Source organism: Chrysemys picta, chromosome 5 (assembly GCF_011386835.1).
Source record: "Chrysemys picta bellii isolate R12L10 chromosome 5, ASM1138683v2, whole genome shotgun sequence".
Taxonomy (NCBI): domain Eukaryota; kingdom Metazoa; phylum Chordata; order Testudines; family Emydidae; genus Chrysemys; species Chrysemys picta.
In genome coordinates this window covers 23,318,576-23,331,508 of record NC_088795.1, presented here as the reverse complement: position 1 = coordinate 23,331,508, position 12,933 = coordinate 23,318,576, and the positions used below count along the sequence as shown (strand labels likewise).

At 37.1% G+C, this 12,933-nt stretch overlaps 1 protein-coding gene across 11 annotated transcripts in view; it reads left to right on the top strand.

Annotated features, from left to right (window-relative positions):
* The window catches only part of CCSER1 (coiled-coil serine rich protein 1), a 1,147,114-nt gene that overhangs the window by 660,000 nt on the left and 474,181 nt on the right, over positions 1-12,933 (top strand). For all 11 annotated transcript variants that reach the window (XR_006175923.2, XM_065596098.1, XM_065596097.1 and 8 more), the window contains one exon: positions 11,408-11,491. Coding sequence is in view for 10 of the 11 variants with exons in the window: in XM_065596098.1 (XP_065452170.1) it covers positions 11,408-11,491 (84 nt within the window). In the remaining variant the exon portion in view is untranslated. The remainder of the gene's footprint in view (positions 1-11,407; positions 11,492-12,933) is intronic.

Below are 12,933 nucleotides of genomic sequence, written 5' to 3'. Positions count from 1 at the left end.
TGGGTCAGCAAAACTAACAGTACAGTCAGAAAGCAGAGCTAGTCATGTGACACCTTGTATTCATCATCATCATTTATGGAGTGCTGTAACTTTTCACAGTGCTCTACAAAGATAGATTGAGATTCATTCCCTGCCTCATAGATGATTCAGTGTAAGGTCCCAATTCAAGAAAGAATCCTTAAGCAGCAAAGCATTTAAATATGGGCTTAATTTTCATTGAAGCCAATGGGACTCGATCCCATGCTTTAAGTTAACCATATGTTTAAATGCTTTGCTCAATAGCGACTATTTTCGAAATCAAGGCCTAAAATTTAACTTGTTAGTATTATTCATTTCATAGCCATAGCGTTTAAGACCAGAAGGGACTATCAGATCTAGTCTGATTTCCTGTATGTTATAGACCACTGGGACCCACCCACTTTAAACCCCAGTATTCATCTTCAAGGAGGTAAACAATAGATGTGAACTTTTTCATCACATTTTTTTGTCATTCAGGAGTCAGGTTTTTCACTTGTAAGAAATTGAGCTCACATTCTTTGTTGTTAATCTACTCTGCCTCTAGATATGTCTTCATTGTCCAAGACTAAGGTTTTTATCTTAAATTGCATATTTTGTGCATAGTATAAAGTGTTTATTGCATAATTGAATGCTTACAAATGTGTATGTTCTCTCCCCCTCCCTTGTACATTTGGCTGTTATAGTCAATTAATTCTGACAGTTGGCTGATGAAATGTAACTGATTGCTGTAGGGTAAATTTTCACCTTGCTGTGTGGGCATAACTCAATAGCAGTATGTTTAAATGTAGGCAAATGATAGATGTGTTCAAACAACCATATGTTTGGAAGACTGAAGAGTTCTAACATGGAAACTTTGTTACCCACTTGACTATAAGACTGAGAGGACCCTCCTACCCTCAACATATATTAAAGTAGTCCTCCTTAAAAAAAAAAAAAAAACAAATCTCACCAAGATGGCCTTAAACAGGTGGTGTTGCCTGAATACTTAAAAGTATTTTCAATTCTTATAGTAATATGGAATGCCTAGAATACTTTACATAGTCAAGTATGTTTAGTTCAGACACAATTTTGGTTGCCCAGTTTAAAATACCAATGGCTTAATTTTCATAGGTGCTGAACTCCCACAATTGCAGTTGAAATCAGGGATTTAGCACCTCTGGAAATCAGAAACCAATTATCTCAAGTGGGACACCTATAAATAGAGGCACCTATAATTAGTCACCAGTTATTTAACAAAAAATGGCTTTAGGACCTCATATTGATTTCATTCACACAAGTGAAAATAGGGAATAACTCTCTCCCAGTTTTTGAAGCAAACCACAGCAAGTGAAATCAGAATCAGACTCTTAGTAATATAAAGTAACTGGTAAGCCATTAAGGGTGAGCACTATATTTGCTGCTGATGAGTGAAGTGGTCTAAAGAATAGAAAAATCAATACATACTCTTTGTTCAAACCTCCAAATTGAAATGGCGCCTACTTTTCAATTAGTTCTATTATTTAACAGTTTAAAAAGGAATACTACTTGTCTATCACATCACACTTCCTACCAAAACCAGAAGTACCAGTATGTTAGGGGGTGGAGGGCAGGAGTCCAGACTCATAGTATCTTTGGCCTCATCAATGCCATGATGTATTGGCAAGAGAGCTTGAGATTTCTTTTTCAAAAATCCAAGTGAGAAGTTGAGACAAACTTAGGCTCACCGATTCTGTATGAATGTTTATCCATTCTACAGTGTTCAAATGCCTATTGTTGCGTTATGTACTGTTTTAACACCATTTCCTTTTCCTTAGAAATCACATTAATATAAACATTTTTCCTTTTTTAGAAAGAACAAATATAAGCTGAATTGTATGAGGCATTAAATATATTACTAGCAAACCTTTTTCATGTAGAAACACATATTTAACATAAATGTAGGAGTTTACAGCACTGTGGTCTTTTTAATCATGTATTTAACTGCATGGCAGAGAACCAGTGCCCTTCACTAAACCCTTAATGTGGTTGTCACTTCTATCCCAGATCTGCACGAAGATGTATTTAATACTGTCTTGTAAATAAATACTCATTGATTCTTCTAGTATGTATGACTGGTTTGCATATTTTCAAGACACCGTGAGGATACTGCACCAAAAATGATTTATGCCTCAGTAACAAGCAAATTTCTAAAGATTTGGATTTTGGATCTTAAGAGCCTTCCCCAATCTATGCAAAGTTCTTGTCCTTACAAGGCCCTTTTCCTTGTAACTGGCTGTTTCAGTTATCAAGTATTATGTAATAGAGAAGACGTCGGGCATCTTCAGGGAGTAGCTGCCTGGATTGTTTCCCCTTTCCTGTTTGCTTGGGATAATAGGCCCAATTCCTATATCCATAGGGAATAAAAGTTTGATTACCTCTTTGCTTTCTCAATAGTGCTATCCCCAAATGTTCAGAATCCGGCTCAGAAAAAAATATTTTTTTGGCTTAAAAATAATATATCTATATATACACTCACTCACTCACTCACTCTTGCCTTTTGATGGTTAATCTTTTATGATTCATGTATTCAAACTTTTCTCTACAGCCATGAGGAAACTTACTTAGAAGAAGCAGAAGAAAGATCATTCTAGGGCTTTAAGAAAAACACCAAATATCTCAAGGCTTGCAATAAAATCACTAAGTTGGAAACACAGCTTTCTGCAACAGCAGGAGACAAAAAATTCCACTGGGTTCTGCTACTGTTTATTTTATAGTTCATGTTATACAGAAGGTCAGAATGGATGATCATAATATAGCCCCTTCTGGTCTTAAAAAATAAATCTATGAACGTGTTCTGGGGTTTGAGGTATGCCACTGCATACTGTGGTATGCTAAAAATCTTTCACAAGAGTCGGGATTTCAACATACTACTGTGCAAGGATCAATGTGGTTTGTTAAAAATAAAAGTAATAAAGCCAATAGTTACATCATATAAATATGCTCTTTTAAAGAGCAGTATACAGTAATAACACTAAAAGCCTACATTTATCGACCATTGCTACTGCAGACCCATTTGAGATACCATGGTTATTTCTATTCTGAGTATTCAGAAATATTGCAGTGTTTTTGGTATGGTAGCACCATATGGTAACAGTTGAAATGTAGTGGTGTCTTTAATGACTACAAGTGTACCAATACCCTAATTGTATTATAAAATATCTCTCTTAAATCGGTACTGTCAAATTACAATGATGTTTCTGAAAAACCAATTACATTACCTGTGTTTAACACCTTAAATTATTATAATGAGATGTCTAATTTTTCTCAGCTTATGCTTCTAATTTACCTAATAAGCCTTATTGTACTTAGTCTAATTTACTACTTCACTTTTTGTACTACAGATTGGAAAAAAGAAAATAGGCTAGTCAATTTCAGTTTTGCTTCTAATCCGTTTCACTTTCATTGGGAAGGCTATAGCATTGTTCTAATGTTGCTAATGCTGCAGGATGTTTAAATCCAAACATTTTTTTATTAAAATTCAGAGTTAAAAATACTGACAAAAATGACAAGAACTAGTGTTAGAAAATCGTAAGATTCACTTAAGAATTGAGAGATTTTAAAAAGTAATTGATTTTTTTTTTTCTTGAGCTCTTGTTTGTTTGAGACTTTAGGGTTCAAATTTTTCAAGCTTTTCTCTGAAACCAGAAGAACTGCTAGTTGTGGTCCCATAGTTAGGGGTCAGAGGAGTATTGCACAGAAATTGAAGAGAGTCCAGAGTAACACACATTTCTGTGGTTCTATGAAAAATACTGTGGTTGAAATACTGCTTCCATTGAAATCAATGGGAGTTTTGCCATTGACTTAAATGGAGCCAGGTTTCATCCCATATATCCTCTCCACATTTGGGTATAACATTTAATTTTCTGAAACATTTGTGTACATGTTAATTATTTTGAGTTAAAATGTGTCCTTTAAGAAATTTCGCATCTGTGTCACACCTTTTTTCCTTCTGTTTCTAAGCTAAACTGTTTTGTAATGCTGCTGTGTGGTATTACACAGCTGCCTCATATCACTGAAGAGGTGGCAGCATCCCAGGAGTGGGTAAAGTAATTGCTGTGTAAAGTATGCAATGCTTTTTTTTGGGAGGGGGGGGGGGGGGTTGGCATGAAAGGTGCTATATACAGTAAGCAATTATTAGGTAAGCTTGGTTCCTCCCTCCCTTCTTTCTTTAAATTTTCACACTAGTACCAATGGAATATTTTTCTGTTTTCCAACTATCTGACTTGACAGAAAAATGCCAAATCTCTGAAGTTTCAGGTTCACTTTGTGCTTCTTTTTAATACACAAAAAGGTTAATATTAACATAATTTTTTACTTTAAAAGTGTCCTTCAGAGCAGTTCATTTTTTAGGAACTCATTTCACTTACATTTATTGAAAGTCTATTATGCTTATTTTTTTTCCTGGTGTTAAAGCATGGACTTCATTTTCTTCTCTTTTAACACACACATAACTCAAGCTGCATTATTTTGAACTCCATGTTTTTTACTGTCACTGCTGCAGGTAGAGTATCCAGCTGTAGCAAAAAATTAATTTCCTGAGTCTGTATTTCACAGTTCAATGACAGCTGGTTTGCGGTGATGAAGGAAACACTGTTCATTTAGTTCTAAACTAATAAATCTTTAAAGTAACACACTTTATGTGCTCATAGTGAATAAGTAAAGCTTTCAGTAGAATGTGAGTAGAATTTTAGGCCTGGGACAGGTGGAATGGATACCGCTGACCTGGATTCTTCTGGATAAATGAATTGTTAGACCGAATGAATAAATACTTACTTCAACCTGAATAAAAGTAGATCATCTTTTACATGAAATGCTAGCAATGTGATCATTGAATACTTTCTGTTTGCACTACTTAAAAACATATATGTGAGATGTAAAATGTCTCTCGTACGCCTTTGAAAATAGACTCCATATATAAGAAGGGACTCTTATTAGAGTTGTAAGTTCACTAGCCTTTTCTGTTGTTTTAGGATCTGATTCTTTTAACCCAAACCTCCCTTGTACAACATTGTGTACAAAGAATGAAACATTAGTCTCCCCCCCCCCCCAATTTTTTTTTTTAAGGTATGGTCCTGGATTGTAGCTACATGCCCCCTGAGAAATGTAAATTACATGGACCTAAGCGCCGATGTGAACAGTACTGTCGGTGGGGGTGTGGCTACCGCTGCTCGCGGGGGCTGGAGTAATTAAGTAGACAGGAGCGCTCCCTCCCAACATTTTTTGAGCGTCTGCACTAGCAGAGCTACAGTGGCACAGCTGCATTGGTGCAGTTGAGCTGCTGCAAGCTCTGTAGTGTAGCTGTAGCCTTAGAAAAGTTAAACAGCTGTGTCCCTTTTAGACAAAGGTCTCTGCCCTAGGATTTTCTCATTCCTGGCCGTAAAGTAAGGACCGAAGATTTTTCTAGATGGTGCCTAAATAAACATTGTGATCACAGCATCTCTCTGTTAAGTTCATATTAGCAGCAGCAACAATGTAAAGTGAAACAGGATGGGCTTTCTTTAGCCCAATCAAAAGAAATCACTATGATTCATAATATTTTTCAGGTCAAGCCTTTCTAATGAAGCAGAGGTCAGCTTCTCAGCTGTTCTTTGGTCTCTGGTCTGGGCCTGTTCTCAGAACCTCCCAACCCCAGTTTCTTCCTAAGCAGGAAGAGGAGACCGAAACTCTTTTTTCCTCTTTACAGGGCCTTCTCCATCTTACTACCACTTCCCTGCTCTAATGATTGGAATTCTCTCTTCCTAGCTGGCAAGTTGCATAAGTTCTCAGGGAAGGAACAGTACTCTCCCATGTTCTCCATACAGACAGTTAACCCATTCCCTAACTTACTAAGGATGTGATCCCGCAGACCCAAACCTACATACATGCTTAAATATACTACTACGAGTAGTCCCAATAGAGTAGATCTTACTTCTGGTAGTAAAAGTAAGCATGTTTATAGTTATTACAAGATTGGAGCCTCTGGGGGAAGTTAATCCTTTTAGTAATTCTTTTAAAAAATATGTTCTCAATAATAGGTGAAGTAGAAATTCAACCATGTTGATAAACATTCTTTAGCAGTCTAAATTCAATACATTTATCAGATGAGTTTTTATTTTATTCTAATTGGATAGTATTGTATTGGAAGAATGTTCTGTTGTGCATCAAAGGCAAATTGCAGTAAATTCATCTTCCTTAATACCAGGTTAGTTCTGTTTATACTGCTTTGTGATTATAGTAAGCACAATATGCCTGCTTGTTCCTAAGTATGCAAAGGTATCAAATAAATTTACAAAATGTAAATGATTATTATTGTTGGCTCATATGCATAACCTGCTGCATCTGTCTTCCCACATGCCGTTCAATTTGTCACCCTGTGAACTGATCTGATGAAAAACAGGTTTATTACTAATGTTTAGAAGTTTCCCAGATGGGCAATATTAGACTGAAACAGGAAAATACTAACATTGATGCGTACTGATAATAGTCAGCCTTAGAAACTAAAAGCAAGTTTAAATAAAAACACAAACAAAACAGGAAAAGAATGCCATAATTCCACAGTGGTCCACCAAGGTGCACATTTAATAAGAAATAGGTTAGATCCAAAATGAAAACACAAGGTAAGAGCTGAAATTCTGTTCCCAATGTTAAAGTGCGCAAAAAAAACAAAACAAAAAAGGAAGAAAATCTAAAGTACAATGTACAGTATTGTATTCATTTTTATAAAATGCACCTGATAGCTAATGGTTAAAGAGCAACAAGTTGAAATTTACCATCCCAATAATGTTTCTAAAAGTACTCCTTGAATAGAAACTCATAGTTCACAGTCATGTTATGTTGTGTGGAGGAAGTACTTCTTTACACCACACATAGTCAACCTGTGGCACTAGTTGCCCAGGGATGTGTGAAAGCCAAATATATAAATAGGTTCAAAAAAGAATAAGATAAGTTCATTGAGGATGAGTCCATCAATGGCTATTAGCCAAGATGGTCAGGGATGCAACCCCATGCTCCAAGTGTCGCTAGATGTCTGACTGCTAGAAGCTAGGATTGAATGAGAGGGGATAAATCACTTCATAATTGCCTTGTTCTGTTCATTGCCTCTGAAGCGTCTGGCATCCGCCACTGTCAGAAGACAGGATGTTGGGTTAGATGGACTATTTGTCTGACCCAGTATGGCTGTTTTTATGTTTATGTAAGTATTTCACTTGTCTCAGCGTGCTCCCTCCTCTACAGTGTGACCTCATTTCTTTTAGGAATCATTTATCGTTGATTGAAAAAAATCAAGTGTTGTCTGATTTGTCTTTTCATAAAGTATTTTCACTCCTATTCACATGTTTATTATACTGTATACAGAGCATAATTATTACGCTTCTGTTAACTCAGAAGTCATGAGGTCAAGAAAAAACTTGTCAACAAAAATCAAACATTCCTATTTTATTATGTTACATTTATTAAATCAAAAAGTATGCTTGAAGCGGTGCTGTATACAGAACACTTACTAATAGGCACGGGGAGATGGGACTCAGCAGATTGGGATGAATACAGTTATTTTTTTCAAATGTAAATATACAGACTCACTTGTAGGGTTTACAAAAGAAGTAACTTTTTAAATAGAGGGTATTGATGTGGTAAACTGGAATGGTGAAAGCTACATGATCAGAATTTGTATTAACTAACTCAGACTCTAAAATATATCTGCCTTGGTTGTGTTTAGTACATGAATTCTGAGATTCTTTGTGAATGTATTCAAATTCCCTCAGTAAATATTATTATATGATGGCAGTGTGAGAAACACGTGTAAATCATAAAATGGATATAAACTAATTTAGTCTTCTAAAAACTTCCCAAATGTGGCTAAAAAGATTCACTGGGAGTATGTGAATAATCAAGAACCAGCATGGGGCCACAAGATATGCAAAAACTGCCTATTATAGAAGATTTTCTCAAAGCTCAGTAATTCATTTGGACTCAGAGTAAGGGTGGCAACCCTGCTGAAAAGCAGACCCTCCTCTTCAGATCTGTTCTTCTTAGTTTGAGGCTGTGGTGACAATTCCATGTTTGTGAATTACTGATTCCTGCCAGTTTATCACTTCTTACTGTACGCCCCTCCCACCCACCCATTGGCCTGTGTTGTCTTTTCTTCTTCTTCACCTTAAAAGGTTTTTTTTTTTAACAAATAGCCATATCCTGAATGTAATGGCCTTCCACCGCTTTCACCCGCAGTCGGACAATATGCAGTAATGTGAGTTGCCCCAAGCATTGCACAGGGTAAAGGTGGTCTCTTTCTAACCTCAGGCTAACACATACAAATCCAATAATTCTTGTGCACCACTATTACGCTTTGGCAGAGATGTCTGTTTCCCACAGTTATTGCAAAGAAATCTTTCTTCGGTGTTCTCCTATGCAACCTCACTAGCCCTATCTTTGCTTCCTCCTCCCTTCTTCTGCCTTATTCTTGTGTGATGTCTTCTTCCCTTTTCCTGTCCTCACTTGGGATTATATCTTGGGTGTCCTCAATAAAATTTGTGTTCGACAGTATTTACTATGTACATATTACAGAAGACATAATAGAGAAGTCGAAAAGCCACCAACATCCACAGTGCCATTCCCTCCTGCCTTCACACAATCCCCTTTTAGAACAGATGGTGTCTACACAAATGCCACAGAGTAAAACAATAACATACTGTGGTCCTGGTACATGTACTAGAGAGAAATTCTTTATCCCTACTTTGGCTGTTGTAAAGCTGTGTTTGCATGCATCTAATTATGACAACAAACCTACATCATAATTGCATGGAATACAATGTAGGTGATTTGAGAATTGGATGGTACAATACAGTGTAGGTAGTGACATGAGGCCAGATTCTGGTTAGTTCCGGTGTGCGTGTGTTGTTGAGGAGAGGCAGCAAGGCGGCTACCACTTTATGCTGCCACAATGGGGTCAGGTATTATTGCAGTACTTGCACTTCTCTGCCAAGCACTGATAATGGCAGTAATGACCCTGAGAGGTGTGAGGAGAGGCCAGAGGCAGTGAGCTTGTTAGCATCATGGTTCAGATGGTATTTCCTCTAGGGTTAATGAAGCAGCGTCACCTGTTCTGTGTACCTAGCAGCTTTTGGAGGCACCAAGTCTCATGAAGTTCTCATTAGCATATTGTGCCTCCAACACAGAGCTATGGCTTAATGCCACAGTTCAGCCCCTCCGCTACTGTAAGGTATGTCACAATCTATGTACTGTACACTGCTGCTTTATTATATTTACTATGCCTTTAAAATCTTATAATTTTTCGCAAACTTTAGTAATATGCTGTCCTTCTTTAGGGTTGTCTTGCTTCGCTCCCTTCACTTACTCCTTTGACTCTTTCATTTAACAAGGACAAAAGAAGCAGATTGCAAGGAGTAATGTGATGCCCTCTTGAGATAAGACATTTAGACATGTATAAATAGAAAGAGAGGCATGACTACTCAATATCAAATGTGACGCAGTTTTGTAGCTAGTCTTCAAGAAAAAATGGCCCCATTTTGAATAAGGGGGCTTCAGATAAAACAGTGGTAAGAGAGCATTTATAATCCATAACTTTCTAGTCTTCTGCATCTGTAGGTTTCAAAAGTAAAAATAAATAAATAAAAATGTAACACTGCTTTATTTATATTTCGTTGCTGGGATGTATTTGGTAGTTGAGTAGTTTATATATATTTTTTCAGCTAACATTCTTGAACGACCTATTTACTGAATAGACAGACGAGTAGATAAAAATAATAAACCATTATAGACCCCTTCATAAATTTCCCTCAAGCCCAACAAGGAGAAATCCTGATCTTTTCCAGAACTTGGGCCCTCCATATTATCCAGTCAACAGCACTAAAATACTACATTGGTATCTAGACTAACAGTACAAAGGATGTGAGGCTCTTATTTCTAATCTTGTACAGATATATCTATTTTTCTGTAGCTGTGAATATTTTGTATTACATCCCATTATAATTTTTCACCTCTAGTTTGTTTAGAACAGAAGTTGAGCAGTATAATTGCATTGAAAAGTGCTTATTATAATTGAACATTTTACCAAGGGGAAAAAGTTCTGAACAATGAGACAATACACTCATCACTTATGTCACTTTTATGTTTTGAGTGTTAGTTTAGAACTGCAAGCACATAAATACCGTAAAGAGGTAGGTGTACTTCTGAAGATCTAACTTCTTCATATCCTGGTTAGGTCACTTAAGCCAGTTCTACGCTTACAACCTTTGCTGGTACACCTCTACCTCGATATAACGCTGTCCTCAGGAGCCAAAAAATCTTACCGTGTTACAGGTGAAACCGCGTTGTATTGAACTTGCTTTGATCCACCGGAGTGCGCCTCCCCCGCCCCCCCCGAGCACTGCTTTACCGTGTTCTATCCGAATTCATGTTATAGTGGGTCACGTTATATCGGGGTAGAGGTGTATACTAATGTTGGTTAGGAGGTGATATTTTTATGGCAGTATTATGCTGGCGACAGTCCTAGTGTAGATGTAGATCCAGTATAACCTGGATCTACAATAATAAGGTGTGCCTTTAGAGGTATAGCTATATAGCTTTTCTGGGGTGGACTAGGTCTTAAAAAGGAATCTGGTGATATCATTTGAGTCTCTTGTGGGTATATAGCTATATCACAAAATACATATGAATGACAGTCCTTTTTCAAATGAGGCCTGCAAACGTTGCTGGTCAAGACTGAAATGAACGGAGAAAATTTTATGAGGAAAATACGCAACAGGCCTGACAGATCCAAGTTTGGCTGTAGTTGGTGCTATTTGCACTTTCATTTGCGTGAGCATCAAATTCTCATAGAGATATTAATTGCACATGCACCATCAAGCAAGAAGAGTGGTCTGTGTTTACTTTTCCTCCACCCAACTAGTGTCAGTATCATTGCTGTTTTTGCTGTCATGGTACATACATATGTGGGTGGAAGAGTTGCTTTCCTTTTTGTGAATGTCTGTTGTGCTTCCTTTCTCCATCTGCAGTCAGACTGAGAACTCCCCAGTAATTCATCTAAACTGATATTTCTCATCGTTCTGCTCACAGAAAACATTAGGAATTTTATGACCATTTGTTCGTAAACTAAAGTAAGATGTCTGAAAGGAACTTCAATAAAAAAGCTTAAAAGAATCAGATACTAACAAAATGGACTTCTATTCAGGGAGCTATTGAATGACTTTGGCTGCACTAGTTTGTTTATATAGCAACTCAGAATATGTTATTAAAAATATCACACATAACAGAGGAGAATTGAGTTTCATTACTCGGATGTAATTATCTCACACTGTGTGAATCTGCCTTTTCTTGTCAAGAGCAAAGTAAAAGTCCTAGCCTATTATAACATCTCTTTTTTGATGTTTTTTTATAGGATATAATGAAAGATGAATGTTCAGTGCTGAAGTTGCAGCTGAAGGAGAGAGATGAACTCATTTCCCAACTACGCGAGGATCTGGTAAGCAGGATGTGCACTTTTGTCTGAGAAGTTCACTTTAACTGACAAGGTCGGTCACTCATACGAAAACTAAATAAACAGTTTCACACCTGCTTCAGGATGGACATCTTAAGGCTATATTAATCATTCAACCTGATTAATGCAGCTTTTATGACTCTACATTTCTGGGGACTTGTCAGACTTTGAAAGGGCTAATACCCAGACACCCTGATGGTGGTTCTTTGTTTTAAAAGATTGTGTTGACAGTTGTCTTACAATATCAAAGAGGCATTAATCACTGGTGAAGGAACAATACAGCACTGTGTGTACTGGTTAGCATATGCCAAAAATCTTGAAGGGCAGTACGTGCTTTCTCCTGAGTTGTTGTAAATTATTCTTCCTTCTACTGCCTTGCAAAGCAGTGAAGCTATCTAACACATAACAAATACTCTCTTCTGTTAAAACAGATGTTCCCTTAATTTGAAAAAAACAAAACCTGAATACCCTAATTATGTTGATACAACTTTTCATTATTGTATTATGTGGCAAAGTTTTGTTGACTTGAATTTTAGGATAGCGATATTGATCACAAGTGGAAAAGCTGTATATATAATATAGAGTATATAGAAGGAGTATACAATTTTTAAAAAAACAAACTATTATTGTGATTAAAACGGTACTGCGGTAGTATAAAAAAACTAGCTTTTGATAGTGCCACCCATTAAACAGCATGTCTTCAATTTTTAATTCTCTTTAAAAAAATAAAGGATGAAGAGTTTTTCTGCTCTGATATTTTTAAGGGTTGTTTTAGAAAGAGAGGTTTCAGAGTAGCAGCTGTGTTAGTCTGTATCCGCAACTTGTGGCACCTTTAGAGACTAACAAATTTATTTGAGCATAAGCTTTTGTGGGCTATGAAGAAGTGGGCTGTAGCCCATGAAAGCTTATGCTCAAATAAATTTGTTAGTCTCTAAGGTCTTCTCTCCCCCCGCCACACACACACACCTGCCTTGTAAGCCAATATACAGGAACTCCTCACTTAGTCGTCCTGCTTAACATTTTGTTGTTACGTTGCTGATCAATTAAAGCAGCAGTTCTCAAACGTTTTTTCGTGGACAACTTGAAAATTGCTGAGGGTCTCGGCAGACCACTTAATGATCTTTCCAAATGATGTTTGTACCGTTAGCTAACTATTGTAAAGCGCTTGGATAAAAGTGCTATATTAAAAAAAAAAAACCCTTCATAATTAACGTTTTTTGTTCTATGCGTAAAAGCACACAACTCATTTTTTAATATCAGTAGTCTTAACCTTTCTAATGTGATGGATGTGCCCTCTCTCCCCCACCATGGCAGCCCCCGAGCTGGGGCTGGGAAGGAGGGGAAGGGTCTCTTCCTCTCTCCCCTGCTGCAGCAGCCACCAAGCTGGGACTGGGAAGGAGCGGAGTCTCTCCCCTGCCACAGCAGCC